The sequence below is a fragment of the Staurois parvus genome, unplaced genomic scaffold (genome assembly GCF_062004578.1).
Source record: "Staurois parvus isolate SC_StPar_1 unplaced genomic scaffold, SC_StPar_1.0 ptg000668l, whole genome shotgun sequence".
NCBI lineage: Eukaryota > Metazoa > Chordata > Amphibia > Anura > Ranidae > Staurois > Staurois parvus.
The window spans coordinates 1939455-1963404 of NW_028318464.1; the positions used below are offsets into that span (position 1 = coordinate 1939455).

The 23950-nt window shown below is 40.0% G+C and overlaps 1 protein-coding gene and 1 pseudogene across 1 annotated transcript; both read right to left on the reverse strand.

The window, feature by feature from the left end:
- Positions 1-162: 162 nt before the first annotated feature.
- Positions 163-6302, reverse strand: LOC149447825 (olfactory receptor 6F1-like). Its single transcript, XM_089651904.1, has 2 exons — positions 6258-6302; positions 163-1119 (listed from the first exon to the last, which is right to left on the reverse strand). Exons 1-2 carry the CDS (start codon positions 6300-6302, stop codon positions 163-165), a joined length of 1002 nt encoding a protein of 333 aa, XP_089508030.1.
- Positions 6303-6514: 212 nt separating this feature from the next.
- Positions 6515-7475, reverse strand: LOC149447826 (olfactory receptor 6B1-like; annotated as a pseudogene).
- Between the last annotated feature and the right edge of the window lie 16475 nt (positions 7476-23950).

Here is a 23950-nt window from a genome sequence, read left to right on the forward strand (position 1 = left end):
AGCTCAGATTACAACAAAGCTGAATTTGCATAAACACAGAATATGTTTTAGTATAAAGAATACATTTTGATTTGGCCTGAAAAAGATTATTCTTTATTATAATAACATAAAATAAATGTTAAAAAAATAAAATAAAATACTTGTCAGCAAGAATGTTTTTGCTTATGCATGATAGTACTTCCATTTTTGGGCTATTTTACACACGGCTTCTTTGACCTCTTTGTTCCGCAAAGTGTAGATTACCGGGTTTAGTAGGGGGGTGATTATAGATGGAACAATAGATATTATTTTATTCATATTTAAAAAGTTGTTAGCTGTGGGTCTAACAAACATGAATATAGTGGTAGCATAAAAAACGACAACAACTATTAAATGGGAGGCACATGTGGAAAAAGTCCTACTCCTCCCAAATGAAACAGAAAAACTCAAGCTTGTCTTTATAATCCAGATATAAGACATAATAATTACCAAGAAACATCCCAATATTATAAAGCAAGAAGAAACAAAAAACATCTTTTCAACATGAGAAGTCTCAGAGCAAGACAACTTGATCAATGGGGCAAAATCACAGTAATAGTGATTAATAACATTACAACCACAAAAAGAAAACTTTGTGATTTCTGAACAAGGGATGGCCACAATCACAAATCCACATAACCAGGAGCCTGATAACAGCAGAATGCAAGTGCTGGGGCTCATGATAAGCGAATAGTGTAGAGGATTGCAGATAGCCAAAAATCGGTCTAGGGCCATTACAGTCAGCAAAAAATTTTCTGTGGCACCAAGGGAGAAATGGAAGAAAAACTGAGTAAAACATCCGGCTGGAGATATTGACTCTTCATCTGTGAGTAGAGCCCATAGCAGCCTGGGAACGGTCACTGAAGGATACCAGATCTCCAGAAAGGACAGTGCACCAATGAGGAAGTACATGGGCTTGTAAAGGCGTGGTTCATTTCTGATTATAACAATAACAAAAACATTGGCTGTTATAGATAAGATGTATATAATGGAGATAAGAACAAAGAGGTAAAATCCTGCTTCCTTTAAAAATGAAAACCCTACTAAAAAAAAATCTGAAACTTTGGTTTGATTGGAGCATTGTATTTGTAAGATGCTGATCTAGAGAAAAACATTGCACATTAAAACGTAAATTGAACTTAAAGTATAACTAAAGACAAAACTTTTCTTTTTAGTTTTGGACAGAGTGGAGAGGGATTAGAACACCCATCAGTTTTTATTGCTGTCTGTGTCCTGTTAGGGAGATTCACCCTCTCTGTTTTTCCTGTTTACCATTATCATTGAAAGTAAAAGTAAATCCCAAATTTTGGGTTGTCCCCAGAAAAGTAATAGAGGGGAAATCTTCCAATAGGAACACTATTTCTAGTGACCTGGAGGTCATCAAGGAATTCCCTTAATTTACAGGGTTTTCCTCTCACTTCCTGCTTGGCTATGAGACAGGAAATGAAGGCCAATCTCCACAATGGGACACAGATGACGAAAAAAATATCTGACAGGAGTTATAACCCTCCCTTGCTCTATCCAAAGTAAAAAAAAAGAAAAGTTTTGCCTATAGTTCTACTTTAAATGAATGTTGAAATATATTTCAAAAGCAATTTTAAAGAAATTCAATTGCTAGATTAAAAAAACATAATAAAGTCTTCCTGCCAAGAAAAATGCTAAGATTGCTAGTAATTCTTCAGCATCTGACACACTTGGTCCTCCTTTGCAAGCTGGGGTTCTTTCCATGGATCTCTTTGTTGCCACAAGACACAGTAGAGGTCAGCAAAGGGAATCAAGGAGAGCAGAGGGAGAACTAAGCACCTGACACTTGTACAGGAATTTCTGCAACAGTGGTATTTCTTCAAGGCAGGGAAGGGGATGAGCCAAACTACCCTTGGTTTGGTTAAAGCAGGGTTTAGCGAAGTTTGGATGCCAAACCTGAACTCTATTGAAATCCATGAAAGCTGAATCTGTCACATCAAAATGGCCAATTTTCTAGGCTAACAGACAAAGGATTGTAAAAACAAAACATAAGTGGGGATGTACCACTGCACCAGTGCAATTTATTTCATGATTTTTTTTTAAAGCACTGACATTTACAGAGGATAAATAGTTTTAAATATGGTGAATATCATTGCCCAAATATTTTCTCAAGGGCCCTCATGGAAGTAGTGGGCTGGCTCTTAGGAGAAGTTATGCAAGTTTCAAAATGCCTTGATGGGTGGATGTCAGTCTGGAGGAGGGAGTGTTCTAAGGCAGACTGAATTTTCAGGCAGACTGCCCACATAATGCTAAGCCTCCAGGATTGAAAGAACTAAGATCCAGTGCAGAGGCGTCCCTAGGGTTGGTGTCACCCAATGCGGTAACACTTGGTGACACCCCCTCCAACGATCCCTGCAGAATCCGATCCATCCTGCGGGGATTGTCGGCTTTCTTTACAGCTTACCTTCTCTTGGAGCGGGTATAGCGGCAAGATGTGTCTCCCATGTAGGTATGTCCCCCCCTGAAGCAACTGCTCATGTCCCGGTTTCAGGCACGATCAATTGATGATAGCAGTAGTTCTATCATTGATTGATCGTGCCTGAAACCAGGACATGCGCAGTTGCTTCAGGGGGACATCTACATGGGAGACATCTTGCCGCTACACCGGTGTCACCCCGTATAGCTTGCATGTCAAGGATCGTCGGCATGCAACATATACGGGGTGACACCGGACCTGTTCCAAGAAAAGGTAAGTTGTAAAGAAAGCCGACGATCAGATCCATCCTGCAGGGATCGTCGGCTTGCTTTACAACTTACCTTTTTGTAGAGCGGGTCCGGTTTCACCCCGTGCAGTTGGTGTCACCCGGTGCGGACCGCACCCCCCGCACCTGTCTAGGGACGCCATTGATCCAGTGATTGAAAGGGATGAGCCAGGGACAGTCAGACTGGGGTGAAATTGGCTAGACGATGATGGACACCCTCCAACCAAGAAATGAGGCAGGCTCTATCCGACTAGCTCCAGGTTCACACCATGAAAAGCTCACAGTGTGCAGTGAAATCAGAGCAAGCAATGGTAAGGCTGCAGTTCAGAATGAAAGTGATTGTAAACGCATACATTAAAAAAAAATAATAATAAACATGCTATACTTACCTGCCTTGTAATGGAATTGCACAGAGCAGCCTTGAATATCCTCTGCTTGGGTCCCCTGCTGGCACTCCTGCTTTTTCTTTTCTCTTTTTTACTACCCTATAGTAAAATGCTTCCTTTGGGGGCCCACCTGCATGCTCACTCCTGAGTCCCATTGTCTGAGTCTGTAGACACAAACATCAGGACTCGGCCCGCCCCCCTGTCACTGGCTTTGACTGACAGCATCCAATGGCTCCCACTGCCTCAGCAAAAATGAGTGGACAGAAGAGCTGCTATTCTGCACCGCGCTGATTGAATAAGGGTGCAGTTAAGTATAAGGGGGGGGGGGACATTACCTTGATGCAAGGGTAAAAAATGTTTTGGCTTTATAACCACATTAAGTTTTTAATCTGGTGACTGGTGAATCACTTTACTTGCAATCTATGTTCTAATAATGATTTTAGAAATGAAGAAAAGGAAGTGATTCATTGATTCACTTGCACAAGTGGGCCAGTGCCTGACAGTGGGATCCTTACTGCTCTTACCAAAGGCTGGTTGTCATAGGAGCTCCAAGTGCTGATCCATCCATCCGAGATTGGGTTTTCCTTTAAAGCGCTGTTAGACCTCCCTATAGAGGTCTCAGCTTCTGGTAAGAGGCTTGTATTTTCTTGAGTGGCATGCACGGCGGTGAAGATTGCAAACACATATCAGCTTTGGTTATCATTTAATGCATGGATTGAGCATGATTCCACCACACCATCTTGGTTGTTGAACTTGATAAATTTTATGTATATTTATTTTTGCCACTAATGAGTTATTGTATAATTGATTATTGTTGTGATTTATTTGTACACTTTATGGATTTATTTATGCACTTTAGTGAACTAATAATTTAAACAGTGCAACACATTTTATTTTACTATTATTGGTTTATGTAAAAATTGCCATGTCTAAACTTCAGCTTTAATACTGGCTATAAATGGATAGAATTTTGAAAAAATCCTTAGGAAAATTAACAAACTTTCCTAGAATATTTTTTTCCTAATTAGTGGGTCAAACCATGTATATTTTCAACTACAGTGATGAGAAAATTTGAAGGCAAGTCCATTCATTCCAAAAGCAAATTAAATCTTTTGAATGACATTTGGATGTTCTGAGAATATTTGTATGCATTTTCTTAAGACTTTTCCAAAGAATTTTTGTTTGAAATTCTATCCATTTATGGCCAGCTCAAGGCAACTTATTCATCTGAAATACCAACAGGGACGCGAGCCCAATGTGTAAGGGCTGGGAATACTAAGCTACTGGTAGTATTGTATCCTTTTCGGTTTTCAGAAATCTGTATCTCAAAAAAGGACAGTACAGAGGTAGATGTAATTGATACATTATACCCACTTCCCAAAGTTCTTTCTGAAGTTAATTCCTTGAGTTCTTTTTTAACTTAGGTGTCTAGAAATTTTTACAGTTTTTACACTATTGTAACAATTTAAGAAAATTAATTATAACACATACAAACATATTCATACGTCTCTAGAGATAAATAGATAAAATGTGGAAATATTCTCTTTAACTTTATAACAAAACAAATGCCTAAAATTATGACATCTTGATGTGGTGTATAGAAAGTATTGCTCAGAGATACATGACACATGTTTATTTCCTGGGTCTGTCATAGCTGAGACTAGAAGTGTGAAGTGACAGGCAAAGAACGAGACGCCATTCTGATAAATGAGAAGCTTTTGCTGCATAAAGCAAAGTGGTTGATATGTGCAAAGTGACTGATTGATTCTGCTTAAATGAAATATTTTCAAATAAAGTTATCTTATTAAACATTACATTCATTGTTGTGTTTGTTCTGTCCCCTCTCCAGTATGATAATATAGACGTACGTCTTTGCTATGCGGTGAGAAAGAGAGAGACAGGCAGTTTCACCCTTTTATAAATATACTATAAAATAGCTAAATATATTCCCAGATTACTTTCACAGCTTGCACTGAAATTATCTGGGGAATAGTTACAAAACCTCCATGTCTCAATGTAAGAATATAGCATTAGCATATAATGCATTAAGGTAAAAAAAAACCTTCTGCCTTTAGAACCACTTTAATGCATATACATTTAATTTTTATTGCAGCACATATTTTCTCTTTAATTACAGTGGAAAAAAAACACATTTTAGATTAATGTTATCCAAAAATAATAACATTAACAGTGTTATATCCTTAAAATTTCACTAGAGAAGGCAAATTAGAACGTTTTTGTTTGTCTGAGTTTTTTTAAGTGCAAAGAGTTTTTAAAGGTTTCTGAGGTAAAGTAAAATAAAAAATTGTAAAGCAACAGTGCACACATAATGATCAAATACACAAAACAAATAAACAAGACACAAACGCAAAGAGCACTCACTAAAATAAAAAAAAGTTTTTTTAAAGCAAATTTTGAATAAGCATTGCAACAAGCAATCATAGTTTCCAGTTCGAAATTATTTCACTAATGGCAAAATCAGCTTGGCAGAAACTACTCTGCTCATCTGTAGTTCATATTCGTGATGCCTTACTCTGTATGCATATCTGTGAATACACACCCCAAATTGCTCAATGACAGGTGGCTAGAATTATTTTTAAAGACAATACTGCAAATTAATATATGGCTAGTCGTTGGTGTGGTCTGTTTTATCTACAGTATATTTCTAGTTATTATTGGCAGACATTTCCTTAAATGATAACTGTATTTTCATACAAATAAATTCCAGCTGCAAGCCTCCCCACCGGACCTTTCCTGTTCTAGATATTCCTCAGATTTGTGACCTGATCCAAGAACTACAGCCTAGGCGAGATTGGATTGCTTTGCAAATCTCTTCTAAACATGCAGGGCAATGTGGTACTTGTACATGCATAACCTTTTCTCCATAGAACCTAAAAAAAAACTTTGCCAAACTATATGCCCTAAAAGTACACAGCTATTTTATTAAGAACAATGAAGAAAAGATGTGCATATTTAGTATTATACAGCTTTGTAGGCCATAGCTTTTAGACCATGTCGTGTATCTTAGGTAAATAAAAACAAAAACTAGTTGCTTACATAATATTTTGAATCAATCCCCCATTTAATTATCCACGGTGACCCTTTTCATTCATGCTTGCACACATACAGTATGCATGCAAAGTGTTGCATCATGTTCCTGGTAAGGGAACATTGTCCAACCTTTCTGGCAGAGTAAGCCTAATATTGTAAATCAGGCCCATATCACCAGGGATAATTTTTCACCAATCAATTTATGGGAAGTTTAGTATTAGCATAGCAGAACATAGCACTCTGTGAATGCAATACAAAGTAGTCTGTTTATCTCTGTGGACATTTAAGGGGATATAAATAAGATTACATTTTGCAGGTCTTACAGCTAGTTTTCTAATTGATATTGCCCTCCACATGGAAAACAAATCTTTTAACGGTTTTCTTCATGGCATCCTGTACCTCCTGGCTGCGCAGAGTATAGATGATTGGATTTAACAGGAGTTACTACTGATGGGATAATGGAAACAATTTTATTCAAATGCATGAGGCCACCAGTGCTGGGTTTGACAAACATAAAGATGATAGGCCCATAAAAAAGCAATACAACAATAAGGTGTGAAGCGAAAGTAGAAAATGTTTTCCATCTCCCTATAGCTGTTGGAAACATCAGAGTGGTTTTGATTATGCAAATATACGAGACAACAATCAAGAAATAATAGCCTAATATTATGAACAAGCTAAGGCAAAAAAACAGCTTTTCATTGCTTGAAGTCTCGGAGCAAGACAATTTGAGTATTGGCGCCAAGTCACAATAGTAATGATCTATTTGGTTCTCCCTACAAAATAAGAGGTTTGCGATCTGTACAGAGAGATTTATCATTGAAACAAAGCCACAAGCCCAGGACCCGAGTATGAGTATGGTGCAAAATTTGGGACTGATGATTGCTAAATAGCGAAGGGGGTTGCAGATGGCCACATAACGATTGTAAGCCATCACAGTCAAGAAAGAGATTTCAGTTGCTCCAAGAGAAAAATGAAAGTAAAATTGTGTTATGCACCCAACTGAGGATATTGCTTCCTTTGTAGTTTTAAGAGACCACAAGAGCCTGGGGACAGTGACTGAAGGGTACCAAATCTCATGGAATGAAAGTCCACCAATGAAGAAGTACATAGGTCTGTGAAGACGTCTTTCGGTTTTGACTATGATAATAATAAAGATATTGGCTGTCATTGTAACAACATATGCAATATAAATTATAACAAAATTTCTGCTCATTGGATTCTCAATCCTGAAAAAGACACGGTTTTGTCTTTTCATTATAACAGTTTCATTCTTATGTTTTACTTTCAACATGTTGACCTACAGATTAGGCAAAGAAAGTGGAGAGAACATGGCAAAGACTTCTACTGTAAAGTAGCACCAAAGGTGTAAGTACATTTCTAAAGAATGCACAACAAGGAGGGAACAATTAAATCCTTGACTGCCTAATCACTAAATAAGTTTTGCTGTCTAAACAATAAATAACTCGCAAAAGGAAAAAAAAGGTTGCAGAGGGTAAAGCCTTCTGTATGAGACAAGTGGTTACTCTGACAGCAAACAAGGCTTGTATCAAGAAGTGTAATAATAACAAAAAAATGTATTGATTGCTAAAAGATAAAATGCAATTAGTTTTGAACTATAATGCACAGTGCTCAATACCCAAAGTGTACATATCACATCATGAGCACTAGAAAAACATCCCAACACAGAATAAAAAGCCATATTTAATTTTTTTTTTAGGTGGTGATATAAGAACCTGTATATCATATTAAAAACTACTGCTCGTGGCTCAATGGGCAATTCTAGAGCCAAGGTCTGTGAGTAAAAGGAATTCCTGGCCAGATCCCACAGATATCTCCACATAATGTGTCCACACAGACGGATGGGGGGTTGGCAATACAAGATACTTAACTGGCCAGGGGAGGCCAGGGGAGGGAAGGAGCCGTACAAGACAGTTGGCTAGGTAGGGGAACCTGCTGGCACTACAAGAGACAACAAAAGACCCAGCTGGCCTAGGACAGTGGTCGGCAAGCCACGACTCGCGAGCCACATGCGGCTCTTTACACACTTCAATGCGGCTCTTCTGTGTGCCAGGCGCCCGCTCCCCTCCCTCCTCTCGGGCGGCCGCCCCAAAAGTCAGGACTCTGCAGCTAGCCCAGCAATGGGCAAACTACGGCCCGGCGGACCTTTTAATCCAGCCCGCGGAGCGTGGAAAACATTGGGTGTCAGGATGTAGGCGGGGCAGCGTGACGAACTCCTCTCCTCTCACAGTCCGCCCTGAAGACCGGAACGGCGCGGGAACACGGCGAGAGGAACGCGCGGAGCAAAGGTAAGTGAATTGACACAATATGGGGAATGAATTACTATAGGGGGGATGAATTACTATAGGGGGGATGAATTACTATATGGGGGATGAATTACTATGGGGGATGAATTACTATATGGGGGATTAATTACTATGGGGGATGAATTACTATATGGGGGATGAATTACTATATGGGCGATGAATTACTATATGGGGGATTAATTACTATGGGGGATGAATTACTATATGGGGGATGAATTACTATGGGGGATGAATTACTATATGGGGGATGAATTACTATGGGGGATGAATTACTATATGGGGGATTAATTACTATAGGGGGGATGAATTACTATGGGGGATGAATTACTATATGGGGGATGAATTACTATGGGGGATGAATTACTATGGGGGATGAATTACTATATGGGGGATGAATTACTATATGGGGGATGAATTACTATGGGGGATGAATTACTATATGGGGGATGAATTACTATATGGGGGATGAATTACTATATGGGGGATGAATTACTATGGGGGATGAATTACTATATGGGGGATGAAGTACTATGGGGGATAAATTACTATGGGGGATGTATTTTCAGTTTTAAAAATGTGGCTCTCAAAATAAATTTCAATCGTGGTTTTGGCGAGATTTGGCTCAGTTGAAAAAAAAGGTTGCCCACCACTGGCCTAGGAGGACAGGTGGTTTAATACAGCACTACTGCATTTAATATCACAATGGGCAGCACAGTGCCTTAGTGGTTAGCACGTCTGCCGTGCAGTAAATGGGTCCTGAGTTCGATTCCCAACTATGGCGCCTCCTGCATGGAGTTTGCATGTTCCCCCTGTGCTTGCGTGGGTTTCCTCCGGGTACTCCGGTTTCCTCCCATACTCCAAAGACATGCTGGTAGGTTATTTGGCTCCTGTCTAAATTGTCCTAGTTTCATCCCTGGCCATGCGGGATCTCCTGGATGGTAGGGGTTGGGGAAAGACCTGGCAAGCTACCCTGTAAAAATAATTGCTAAGAGAATTCATGGAAGAAGTTGCTTACAAGTGACAGTCCATGCAATCGCCAAGGGTCGGATACGACTGACTGAATGGATAGATAGAATATCACAATAGGTTCCAGTCAGCTTGAGGACTAGTAAATGTCTTGCCACCTGTTCTTTTCAGTGAGACATCTCCTTGCTTATGAGTAGTGATGGGCATATTTGCCAGGTTCAATTTGCCAAGGGTTCGATGAATCATGTCTGAAATTTGATGAACCCAGACTTGTTGGCTCATAGGAAAACTTCTGTCAAAAAAGGCGTGGGAGGCTTGACACTGCCATAGGGGACATGTATGGAACAGAAATAAAGAAAATTAAAAAATACCATACAGTGGCAAAGGGTCTTTTCATGCAACTTTGAGGACAAAATTGAAAGTACACAAATCCTTTAAATATAATGCTTGTGGGAGGTCTTATATCTGTATTTGATGTTATAGAACAGCAAGTTTTTCACGGATAGTCTCAACAATAATGTACAATGGCAGTATATACTGTATTTGGCTGTGGAATTGCTTTTTTTTTTCTTTTATCACTAGTTTAGTTTACATACAGTGGCAGCACCTCAACCAAATGAAAATAGGCCTATTTTGACTGGCAGATAGAAATTGGCCAGTAGTTCCCTGGGGTTGTCCCCTTTCCTGCTGATGCAAAATTGCTCTGCTTGATTCAAGAATTAAAAGACTACAGATGATACAACAGTGTTGGTCAACAGCAGGACAGTTTTAAAGGATAGGTTCACCTTTTGTAACATGTTACATGTTACACCCATAATCAGGTTTCCTGTTTTGACAGTGAGTGGGGGATCTACTTCCTCCATTTCCTGCCACTATCTAAAGAAAACGTGGCAAGTGGGGCTCCATCCGCCCGGCTACATCATCCATTCAAAGTGTTCCGTAAATTGAAAAACTACAAGTCCCAACAGCCTTTGCAGCTGTCGGCTTGTAGTTCTTAATGAACTACCACAATGCTGTTGAGCGCTGTGGTAGTTAATTCTCTCTTCCTAGCAGTGTGTATCTGCAAGCCCATACAAGGTACGAGCAGACAGATACACTGATAAGTCTGCAGGAGTCCTGCATGGCACCTGCAATCTGCGAAGTCTGCAGGATTGCTACCTGGCACACTTGATTTTACCTGCAAAAAGATGTGCATTTATTATTTTTTTTAAAGTAAACGTATCCTTTAAATAGCAAGACTAGGCACAAATTTAATAAAGATAAAGAGCACAAGCTGTTGCTTTACTAAAAGCATTACGTTGTTGCAGAGGATACAGCAGTGTACAATTGGCCACCAGCTGGACAGTTTTAATCAGAAATATGATTAACTAATGTATGCCTAACTTTTATTTCATCAATAGAGATGGAGGGGTGCTCTGATTGTGAGCAATATTATGTGAGGTGGTTTAGGTGCACACTGATCTTGCAATTTGTGTCAATGTTTGAAATGAAAATAAAACACTCCCAAGTGCTTTGAGCGTGAAAAAAACCCAAAAAGGTATTTGCATTGAAATCTAGTTAAAATGTATGCAGAAAAGACAAACGCAGTGGTGAGACAACATTAAATAGTGGGTGGTTGTATTGCCTTTCCTTCTACTTTAAGTGTGTAATATCTGCCTGAAGTCCAGTATTGAATAGAATATCATAACATTTTAAAAATTACATCATCAAAATTTACAAAATGATATGTTTTATACAGCATGTTGTAGTTATGCTGCAACCTGCCACAGCATGAGATCTTGTGTAAAATACTCCATCATGTTTATTCCTTCTGCAATAATAAAGGCAGTGCATATTACACACACACACACACACACATATATATATATATATATATATATATATATAACTAATACAAGTCTCCAGTGAAGAATAGATTTCTATGAATATTAACCAAAGCCCATTAGTGTATCCATACAGGGGAATCATTTTACTTAACTTTATATGTAAGGAAGGTATACATTCATAAGAAAACTTTTATATCAATTATTTGTTTCAATAACACAAATGTGAACCTGTAATATACACCAAGGTTTATAAAGTAATATTACTGGTCCATACCTGCGTTTTTCTTCCAGCCTGTCAGACCAGTCTAGTATTTTTAATATTTTATCTAGAGGCTAGATATTTTTGTCTTCACATGTTTCTTTCAAGTCCTGCCTTTATGGTAGTAAACTCTGACCCCCATCATTGAACAGTCAATGTCAAGGATTTGGCAGTCCGGGGAATGTAAAGTATAGCACAATGACAAAAGTTTGATAATACAGTGGTGGTTAGTGGAGATATGTCCAAGAGATATGAGGTAGAGGTAGAAACATACAGTATGCTCTTGTCCTCACATACACCATTTTCCCTTTGTATATTGGATGGCGCACCATAATCTATTAGACATTCTGAATATCCAATTTACCAACCAGTAAAATTTCCTTTGAAAGTCTTTCCTAATGTTCTCGCTGTATTTGCTATAATGAAAATAAACATTCTGGGGACAGCAGACCAGATTATCCATAATTAGCCCATTCACAAGCTGATGCAATATTCAGACAAGGGTTGAGTAATTTAGAGAAACCCATAAATTGCAATATGCTCAATTCCGTGATGCATAACAATATCCATAGCAGTCTATGCAGCTGCTCTGGGACCTCCGGTAGGAGGGGTTCCAATTAGGGAGGCTGTTAAAGTGTGACATTCCCAGAAAAGAAGGGCTGAAGTCAGACTATCTGAGCAGTAAAAATATAAAAACTGTGGTTGCAATTCCCCCAAACAATATAGTGGCTAGAGACAGAGCATTATATAATGGTACCCATTACACAAATATAATAAAAAGGGAAAAAAGCACATCAGGGTATTAGCCAACTAGATTGGAAATTATTGAAAGCAAAGAATCGCTGGTATCCTGGCTATCTAACCAAGGGCCCCATGTATGAGCTGGGTATAGTGAATGGACCATCGTGGTGTAATACACAATTCTTGTCTTAGTTGTTGGTAGGACTTAAATGTACCTCTATCATAGAGCTGATGTAAATATAAAAGACCCTGCCGTGCCCACAAATGAACCTTTGGTAGAGACAGGAAATTGGGCAACCTGGGGTTGTTCCAAAGAGGCTGTTCTTTTATATTCTATTTTATTATATTCTGTTATATTTTTTATATTCTTTTCTAGTCTATTCTGTTTGTTTATTTTCTATTCAATTATATTATTATTCTTTCCATTCTATTCTACTCTGTTTTATGATTTTCTGTTCTATTCTTTTATTTGCTGTTCTGTTTTATTTTATTTTATTCTGAAGCCTAAGTAGGAATCATCATCTTGCTTCACTTTTATACATACTGTATAAATATGTTTTCATTTTGAATTCAAATTCATTTTCAAATGATAATTCTGATCATTTGTTTCATTATAATTTATTTCAAATTTGCTAAAATTTGTCACTATTGAGATTTGGAAGTTTGGATAAATCTGAATGATAGACATTTTGTCCAAATTTCAATTAGTATCAACTACAAGTACCACCGATCACCACACTCGATGGCTTACAGTTCTCAATGAACTGGGAGGGAGATGATGAGTGCTCTCGTAGTCCATTGACTCTTTCTGCAATTCAGTAAGGGTCTGCCTGTACATGAGGTATGGGCAGACAGTGAACTGACAATCTTCAGGAGCCTGGAATTTCACCCGTGATCTGCTGATTATGGGTGAAATGCTTTACAGGATCCAGTGTAAAAAAAATAACAAAACAAATAATAAAAATAAATAAAATGTTTTTACCTGAAAAAGATGTACTTTTTTTTTTAAAAAGGTGAACTTATCCTTTAAAGTAAATGTAAACTATAAATGAATGACATTTAGCATGTTAAAGCACTGTGGATAATACAAGGAATAAAGAATGAGGCAAAGGGGACTTTGAGGACACACAGAATACCGAACAGCTCTCTGAGCAAACATATATCAAAATGTACAACAATGTATTAAAATTACAAAAAAAGTTTAGCAAAACAATATATATACAGTATATATATAAATAAAATACTTCACAAGGAAGGCATGTGGTTGACATATGGTCTTAGAGCCCTCTTTTATAAAAAAATATCAAATAGCCACTCTTTAGTCCACATGGCATCGAAATACAAACAGATATTGCAGCAAAGTAGATCTGCTCGTGTGGATAAACAACGCATTTCAATAAAAATCTTCCTTATGGGATATAATGTCAGTTTTATAGAGGGTGCACAGTTGAGGGAAATCAGCCAAAAATATTTTTAAAAAAAGGTCCAAGCTGAATTTCCTTTGGTTACCATCTGGGCCTGTAGAGAGCTGAGGTAAATATACATAATGCTAGAAAGGCCCCCACAGTAGAAGCATTGTGTAGCCAGTGGTGTAATTAGGTGTTGTGCTGCCCTAGCCAACACAAAAATTGGATTCCCCCTCTCCCCGATGGAGAGAGCCTGACACCGACCAACTCCACTGACCAAAAACACCCCTGCCCCATACCCCCACCTGAGAGAGCCTTCCCCTAACACCCCCTCCCTGACGCAAGAGAGAAAGACACTCACCTTCACAGCTCTGGACATCCCCGGAAACGACAATCGGGCTCTGCATACACCATCAAGCAGCCCGCAGCCTCTCTCGGATCCCACCTAGTCCCCATGTCCCTTCTTCCAGGGGGCAGTGCTGCCCCCCTAAAAAATGCCGCCCTAGGCAAATGCCTTGTTTGCCTTGTGGTAAATACTCCCCTGTGTGTAGTCCAATATAGCTTAAAACAGAATTACACTGTATCTAAGCACCACAAAGAAAAAATGCTGTTTAATTTGTTGTCAATAGTCAAAGCAAACTCAGCCATCCATTCATGTCTCCATCCCATATTTTCCTGAGAAATCACTTTGAAGAACACCTTCCTAGCATTTCTGGCCATGGCCATCTTGAGTAAGGGCAGATTATTTATATAGCATTGACTTCCTGCAATCCATCTGCCCTTAGTTCAGGCATACGAACAGGAGGGTGTGCTTAGCTGAGAAATCACCTTCTCCCCTCCAGAAAATTTCTGGGATGTAGGACATCATTTGCCTAGGCAAGAAGCAAGGAAGTAACTGAAAAATGTAAAAAACAATAGTTTAAAACAATGTACTATGTTCCTATCTATTTACTAGTGCTAGCAGCATTCATCCAATGCAAACAGGTCCAGTGTGATGGATTAGTAAATCAACCACTTTACAACCACTCTATAGCTGAATGACAGCTACAGCACGGTTTTCCAGTTCTGGGAGGGTGTCATATGATGTCCTTCCAGAGGTGCACATCTGGCGCTGTCAGTGATCACTATGTCCTACGGACACAGCTGATCACATGACAAGGTAAAAGACCAATCACAGCGGCCTTTTATCACATTATCAGCGGGGGCCAATGATACAGCAGATCACAAAGTAAATACAGTTGCTGGTTATTGGCAGCACTTTCCTCACCCTGTCACAGCTTGAGGAAAGTACTGCCAATAACCAGCACATGTCACAGAGCAGACCAACCAGTGCCTAGCAGTGCCACCCATCAATGCTGCCCAGCAGTGGCACTTAGCAGTTGCACCAAGCAGTGCTGCCCATCATTGCCCAGCAGTGCTGCCCGTCAATGCCACCAGCCACTGCCCATCAGTGCCACCTATCAGTGCCCATTATTGCTGCATATCAGTGCAGCATAATCAGTTCCTATTCTTCAATGCCCACCAGTGCCGCCTCATCAGTGCAACCTATCAGTGCCCATCAGTGCTGCCTATCTGTGCCACCTCATTAGTGCCCATTAGTGCTGCTTATCCATGCCACCTTATCAGTGCAGCCTCATCAACGCACATCAGTGAAGAAGAAAAATTACCTGTTTGCAAACTTTTATAGTAGCAAAAAATTTGAAAAAAGGTTTTCTTTGTTTCTATTTTTTTGTTTATAGTGCAAAAAATAAAAACCCCAGTGACAATTAAATACCACCAAAACAAAGCTCTATTTGTGTGAAAAATGGTTGCATGACCGCACAATTGCCATTCAAAGTGTGAGAGCAATGAAAGCTGAAAATTGGCCTGAGCATGAAGGGGGTAAAAGTTCCCAGTAAGCAAGTGGTTACGAATGTCAATAAAACGTAACTGAACTACAAACTTTTTATTGAAAAGCAATGTATAAATGTAATGATGTCATTTTAATTTACTTAATTCATCTGTTTTGCCATTTGATATTCTGAAATACTATATTAAAATGTCATATCTTTGGCTGTGAATACAATTTTGGGTTTTCTTTCAAAATAAATATTTGCGATTTCCTTTGTCACTACTTAAAACTGATTTCTGACACAGCATAATTATTTCCCTTTGTGTCTGCAGATAATAAATAAACATGGGACCAATCAGTAAACTGCAAATAAGTCTGAGCTGTTCAATTTGACTAATTAGAAATCTTCTGTTTTCATTCTATTCTATGGCTTATTTATTAAAAACAGGGCATAAATTGAGTGCTAAAGCTGGTAATAACAAATCATAAAATGCTGTATTATCATAGTAACTGACATAATTAAAGGTCATCTGTAATTCGGTACTATGGCTTTCTGTGCACATACCTTAGTAGACTTAGATTGCTTTGTCAAGCAAGTCTAAAAAACACTTTACAACACAACGCAATTTATTTTTAGAATGATGTGGGAATAATAATATAACTGATGTAATCAGAACACAAATATTACTTTCTAAGATTGTCAAGGAAAACCAAAAAAGCTCTTCAACTAGTTAGTTTTTTTTTGTATAATGTGCAAAGTAGATTAAAATAGTTAATTTTTTTTTTATTTACAAATGACCTGTATGCCATCTTTGTTTATTAATGTGGATATTTTGATGGCAGCATGCTAGAGATCACCCAAATAGGGTAGAGCACTTGTGATGATTGTATATTTTAAATGCATAGAATGGCATAATCAAATGCTCAGTCCTTTGTAAGATCAGTTGAGAAGAACCTGTCCCATTTATGGAACACCATAACACAGAATTTACTCTACATCTTAAAGCTAGACTAGACTATGGGGTTGATTTACTAAAGTTTTTGGGTTTTTTTTTTGTTTTTTTTACTTTTTTCAACTTCTCTTGGACATGATTGGGTATATTAAACATAATCTCTATTTACTAAGACAAACTTTTGTTTAAGTTAAGAGCTTGTATTTCTTTAGTAAATCACCATGGTGGTTTCCATTATTTTAAGGGTCCAAAGGGCCTCTTTACTTGTGCACTTTTTCTGTGGTGAGATGTGTAATCCACAAGGTAAAATTGACATTGGGTTCTAGCCTACTGCCTAAGTAACCCAGCTACAACCTTCATGTTCCTGCAATAAACCAGGGAGATAGCAAATTGTTCAAAGATCTGCTTTTGTCTGTCACTCAATAAGAGATAATGTACCAATTGGTGTCTGATGGGGAGTGGCCAGTACAAACAATGCATGTGAGGTGACATCTCTGTGCCTATTGCAGGTCTTGTCAATGTCAGTAAAAGAGAATAGGCTAAAGCTGTTATCTTGCCTAGTACCTCATTTTGTCTTAATCTGTCTCTGGTCATGTGAAATAGATTCCAACAAACAGTAGATTTCCAGGATCTTTAATGGAGCAGTGATGTTGCCATCTTGTCTTTCCACCTCATCTATTCAGAGAGCACCTTGTATTCATCGAAAAAATATGAAATGTTCTATGGATAAACATAGTGCCAAGCGTGTGACCCCCTGTGATTACCATGCAGAAGGGAAGCCACTCGGCACCGAACCCTGAAGACTGCTAGTATCATTGTAGTAGCATTGATTTAAAAGGTACCAGATATGCATAGCAAATTTCAGACTCTGGACACGCCCAGAAAAATGTTGTCACACAAAACGTGTAACATGTCCAGTCCTTCTGCCCTGCTACCAGGACCTCCCGTGTCCCAGTACTTGGCAATTCAGCTCTGATTATTCCAAGGGGAATTGCCAAGTACACAGAGAAAGTTCTGACAGCTGGAGCTATCAAACTAAAAGAGTCTGGCATTTATCAACAACATTGCTCAAAAGAAACAATGCAGTTTATATCTGTTTATTCATCTACAGATCAAAGGGATCAACTTCCATCTGCAGACGAAGTCCGTTAAAATGTTACTAAACTCACAACAGTAAAATCAGTGTGTATATGCAGTAAAGCATGCTTGTTATACTCACTGTGGCACGTGAGCAGTTAATCCTCTGCATTGTGTAAAAAGGCCATTTGATCCTGAATTCTCTGCCCCTCCTCTTGTTCAGATGTCCACCTGATAAGACAGACTGAACCTGTAGCCACATGCACATGCTCAGTTTAGTGTGTATTGATAGAGAGCCATCTCACAAATATCCCAACCTCCCTCCCCCAAAAAAAGAAAAGAAGAAGAACGCTTCACTACTACCAATAAACCTCCACCTATTACATATATTATATTCTGTTCTCAATTTCCTATGCCCCGCTTATCCATATGCTTCCTTGACTTCTTAAACTCAACCAATTTCCCCCTAATAACATTATATTTCTCTAGAGAATTTCTCCTATGTACATCATCTCTTTAATAGCGTATACCTGATCAATTTTTTCAACCCATTCTTTTAAACTCTGGCTTTTTGTGTTTGCCAACACCTGGGAATCAAACGTTTAGCTGCATTTAATAAATGTGGAACTAAAGATAACTTATATTGTGCTAACGATTTTTCTGTATTCAGAAACAGGCACCCCCAGGGTTCAGCCATTATATACTCCCCTGGTATTTCTTGAATTGCTTTCACGATCTCCTCCCAGAAAGGCCATATCTTTATACATTCCTGACACATATGCAAACAAAGGTTCCTAGTGAGTCGCAACCCCTTCAACACTGGGGGGACACATCTGCCCCAAACTCACATTCCCTCAGCGGGTGTCAGGAATGGACTTGCCAGTAATGGTAGGACTCACCTGCCTTGTGGGCTGCAGTACCAGGGCTGGCCAGCGGGTGCTCTCAGCAATCAGAGACTCAACCCTGCAGCCAGCCAAACAGCTGAAGCTGATTATGCAGGTGTATTTAAGGGATGGCCAGACCTGCAGTCTGTGCCTTGGTGTGTGTTTTTCCATGGGCCCCTGTATCTTGTAACCTGCGTTCCTGTTCCTGTTTCTGCCTCTGCCTCTGCCTCTGCCTGACTTGTTGCCAACCCGGTCTGATCCTGACCTCTGCTGACTTCTCCTGTTTTGATCCCTGGCTTGTGACCCTGACCATTCTCTCCGCCTGCTCCTCCTGTACCTACCTGCCCGATAGTTATCGACCCGGCCTGCCTGACTACGTTGTGCTCTATATGTGTATGTACCTGTGTATCTGTATCAGTTTAGGTTTGGGTTTGTTTCACCTTGTTGTATGTATTTGTGTTAGCTTGGGGTTTGGTGCACTGCGTTTATGTTTGTATTGTTAGTCTTTAATAAATTGTCTTATTGTTTATAACATATCTGAAGCCTGCGTTTCCCTGCGTCAGTTCACATACCTCTGGTCATACCCGGAGCCCTGACATTACACCAAGGCCAATCCTGACCAGAAGTGGCTGCACAGGGAAGCCATCTTGGCTTGTTGCTGGGAAGGATGGATCTTGATGAGGTTGTGTATTTGTCGCTGATGGTTTTTGATGACAGAGAATATGCTTATCAGACTCTGAGGGAGTATACCCGGGATCAACTGCTAGAATGTATACGGCTCGCTCATGTTCTAGTAGATCAGGGCACAGAGTTCTCTGAGGTGCAACCTTTGATTCAGGTTTGTGTAGAGTTAGCTTCATCTGGTACCCCTGAAAGCAGGAATGACTTTTTGCCACCATTTAGTGCAGACCAGGTAGAGTCCCTGGTATGATTATTAGAGGATGATGTGGATTGCTTCTTGGAGCATTATGCTGCATGTTCACCACAGGTATTAAGGGATTGTATAAATGCAGTGCAGTCATTGACCAGACAGGCTTTGTGTAAGCTGAGCTTTGTTCAACCCATACTGCAGACATGGTCAGACTTGTTGCACCCAGCCTCAGTCAGCTTACAACGTCATTCCCCCGCTCAAGGCACTCTTCCTACATCCCCGACAGCACCCCCAGCGACGGCCCAGTATACTCTGCTAACTACCACATATCAGTCCTCTGCTCCCACTCGCTGCACCTATCCTTTCTTTAACCCTGTAAAGAAGTCCTCTGGTCATACCCGGAGCCCTGACAGCGGGGTTACAGACAACCTCGCAAAGAGCTTATTTCCGACGTCCTAGCATGAATTGATGAAAAGCAAACTAAGTTTAAAACCTTCCTCCTCTGAGATTCATCTAATTCAATCCCCAGGTCTTGCTGCTATCTCCAGACATGGAGGAAACTCAGGTTCCATTTTTTTTCATTAATACCTTATATATTTTTGAGACATTGTGCTGGACATTGGAGGGAATACCAAACAGCCTCCCTATGGGTCCGAGGCTGTTTTTTCCCAGTAGTGGCTGCAATTGTTGTAATTGTGCAAACCTCCACTTGTCTAGTGGCATACTATTCCATTTTTGCCTTTAGAGAGAAGTATGGAGTTTCCTTTTACATACCTAGGTCTGATGCATCTGTCCCCCGCCAGCTCCAAGTGTGAAAACTCAGAGGTCACATGACTGCTGATTGCTGAGTTCTCACAGCCGCTCTGAGCAGAGAGTGGTGACTGCTCTAGCCCCCCAGTGCTCACTGGAGCACTGGGCTGTGGAGGAGGAGGGAGTGGCTGGTTCAGGTTTTCAGTGAATTACTGAGAGGTTGAGCCAGCTGCCGCTCCAGACTCTGGGGTGGATCCAAACTTCGAAGTCAGGATCTTTCCCCAGCCTGGACCAGCTGAGTGATGTCAGCTGATGGTGGGCTTCAGCCTGCTGTCAGCTAAAAACAGGTCACAGAAGTGCAGAACGATCCACAGAAGAAGTACGACAAAAAGAGCTTTACCTGTACTTCTCCTTTAATTCAAGGAAAGTGCATGATCTATCTCACGTCATTAACTTGTGTAACTGTATCACTTCTTTTTTTGCCCATCTAATAAAATATAAGTAATCCCCCTTCCCTGGTTTACTGTAAAATAATTTGTGTCTAGTAATGAAATCAAAGGTGAATTATATTCCCAGTGGTAATGCCTACAAAGGCCATCCCATACTCTAAAAACATTTATCATCAGGAGCAGGGGTGGACTGACTATTTGACTGAGGGCCCGGGGTCAGTAGGGGGCCCCATGAGATGCCCCTGGTACATTTTTCATAGGCTTTTTTGAGTTTGGGCAAGGACACAGGGGCCCCATGATCCCCTATTGCCCGGGGGCCCCATGAGTTGTCAGTCTGCCCCTGATCAGGAGATTTGTGCCCCCTACTAAATCTCGGTATTAGTGTGGAATCCACACCATTCTACCTAAATCTACCTTACTTTGTGTAAACTATATTTCTACCCAATGGTTACCTTCATTATTGTGTATCCAATCAGCCATTCGTGCACTAGTAACCACCCGATAATAGAGAATACTTTTCAAAATTGTGTACAGCAAACCCTCCTGCCTTCTTCTTCACTTTTGCTAATACTGCATAGCAGATCCTTGGCCGTCTATGTACTCCTATGTATGTAAAGAATAACTGAGGGAGAATAATTGGAAGCATTTGGAATTTATATAATACCCTGGGCAAGATATTAATTTTTACTGCGTTAATTCTGCCTAGCCATGAAAGGGGCCTATGTCTCATGAAGTTTAAATTCTCTTTAATTGTATTAAGCAAAGGGATATAGTTAGTTCTTTATAATGTACATCCTTCAACTATGCTGTTAGTTTTATTCCAAGGTATCCTAATTCCCCCTTACACCACACAAAAGGGAATGTGGGCTGAATTGCCTGCTGCTCTTTTAGTGACACTATAAAATTCGGAATCTCTGACTTAGATATATTAATTTAAAATGGGATAAATTCCCATACCTCCTTAATTCCTCCAGCACATTCGGTAATGTCATCCTAGAATTAGAAATATAAAAGAGAACATCATCTGCATATGCAGCCACTTTATACTCCTTCTCCCCAGTTCTAACATCCTTGATATCCACGTTCTTACGAATCGCCGCCAAAAGGAGTTCCAGTGCCAATACAAATAACATCGGTGACAAGGGGCATCCTTGCCTAGTCCCACTAGACAATTCAAAAGGAGAAGACAAACTTCCATTTACCTGTATTTTAGTTGTAGGGTGATGATACAATGCTGTAATCCATTGCATCATCCTTGTGCCTAATCCTAGATATCTCAGGGTTTCAAACATAAACCCCCAGTCTACCCTGTCAAAGTCTTTTTCAGCATCTATTGACAGGAGTAGAACCGGGGTTTTTCTTTTTTTTTACTTTGTGTATAACAAATAATGTCTTCAGAAAGTTACAGTATCCTTCCCCTCCCTACCTGGCACAAATCCTACCTGATCGTTGCAGATCCAATTTGGCATTAGGGGTTTTCATCTCTCAGCAATTATCTTAGCAAATATCTTTACATCTGTGTTTAGCAATGATATTGACCTATAGCTCATAGGGGTCATTGGATCTTTCCCCTCCTTTAAGAGAAGTGTGTAATATAGGCCAGCAATGAATCCTCCCGCAGTTTCTTCTAATATGCTCAGAAAATGCTATGGGATGATCATGAGGTTTTTACACTTCAATGATAATTCCCTGTGCCCTCCTCGAAATCATCCTGCTTATGACAAGCTATTCAGAATTCAGCCTCTCATCATTTTTTTTCCAGTACATTTTTGGAAATGTTTACTTCTGGCAACAATATTTGTTTCAATGAGTCTTTCATGCATATCCTTCCTTTTTCTTCCTTCCTTCCTTCCTCCCTCCCCTCCCCTTCCTTCATTCCTTCCTCCATCCATTTTTTTCCTTCCTTTCTTCCTCCATTCCCTCCCTTTTCTTCCTTACCTGCATTCCTTCCTCTGTCCCCTCCCTTCATTTTTTCATTCCCTCCCTCCTCGTCTGTCAATCATTCCTTCCTTCCCCCTCCCTCCCCTTCCTTCCCCCCTCCCTCCCCTTCCTTCCCCTCTCCCTCCCCTTCCTTAAATCCTTCCCTCCTTTCTCCCTTCCTCCCTCCCTTCATTCCTTCCTTCCTCCATCCCCTTCCTTCATTCTTTCCTCTCTCCCCTCCTTTTATTTCCTACATTCATTCCCTCCCCTCCTTCCTTCCCTCCCTTTCCTTCATTCCTTCCTATATCCATTTCCTTCCTTCCTCCCTCCATCTAATCCCTCCCTTTCCTTCCTTCCTTTCTCCCTTCCCTCCCTGCCTTCTCTCCTTTACCTTCATTACTTCGCCCATCCATTTTCTTTCCTTTCTTCATTCCTTCCTCCATCCATTCCCTCCCTCCCTTTTCTTCCTTGCCTTCCTTCCTCCATCCCCTCCATTCATTCATTCATTCCTTCCCTCCCCTTCATTCCTTCCTCCATCCATTCCCTCCCTCCTTTTTCCTTCCTTCCTTCCTTCCTTTCCTTTTCTTCTTTCCTTCCCCTCCCCTTCCTTCCTTCCCTCCCCTTTCTTCCTCCATCCATTCCCTTCCTCCCTAACTTCCTCCGTTCCTTCCTCTTCCTTCATTCCTTCCTCCATCCATTTTCTTTCCTTCCTTCCTCTATCCATTCCCTCCCTCCCTTTTCTTCTTTCCCTTCCTTCCTCCATACCCTCCCTTCATTCTTTTCCCCCACCACTCCTTCCTTCTTTCCTCTTTCTTCATCCATTCCCTCTCTTCCCTCCCATTCCTTCCTTCTTCCTTCATTCTTTCCACCATCCATTTTCTTTCTTTCCTTCATTCCTTCCTTCCTCCATCCATCCCCTCCCTTCATTCTTTCCTCCCACCCCTCCTTCCTTCCTTCCCCTTCCTTCCTCCATCCATTCCCTCCCTTTTCTCTTTCTTTCTTTCTTTCTTTTCTTCCTTCCTTCCTTCCTATATTAGAGGGTACAGGTACTGTTTATTCATCCCAATCTAATGATAGTCCAACTAGTGCTCCCTGTTCACTTCCTACTGACACTGTCCACTGCCCCCACAAAATCATTGTGAAAAAAAATACAGAACTAAATTGCAAAAAATAATAAACAATTAGATAAAAAAATTTAAAAATTCTGACACCCACACCATTGCTCAACTGACACCATCCACTGGCCACCCAAAAGCATTTTGAAAAAAAATGATAAAAATAACAAAACATTAATTTGTAAAAAACAAAATCATAAAATTGTAAAAATAAAATAATACTAATAAAAATGAAAAATTACTGACACCACCTATTGACGCCATCCTATACATACTACCCACAGCCATACACTCCTCACTCCTCTCCCTGTACATACTACACACTGTCATACACTCCACACTGTACATCCCCTATTTAACATTTACCTCATTCTGCACTATATAAATCTTCTCA

Coding starts and splice junctions, on each gene's coding strand:
- LOC149447825 (XM_089651904.1), bottom strand. CDS start 6,302: ATGTTCCCTTACCAGGAACATGATGCAACACTTTGCATGCATACT. Junction 1,120..6,257: donor CAACACTTTGCATGCATACT/GTATGTGTGCAA, acceptor GTTTTTCTCTAG/ATCAGCATCTTACAAATACA.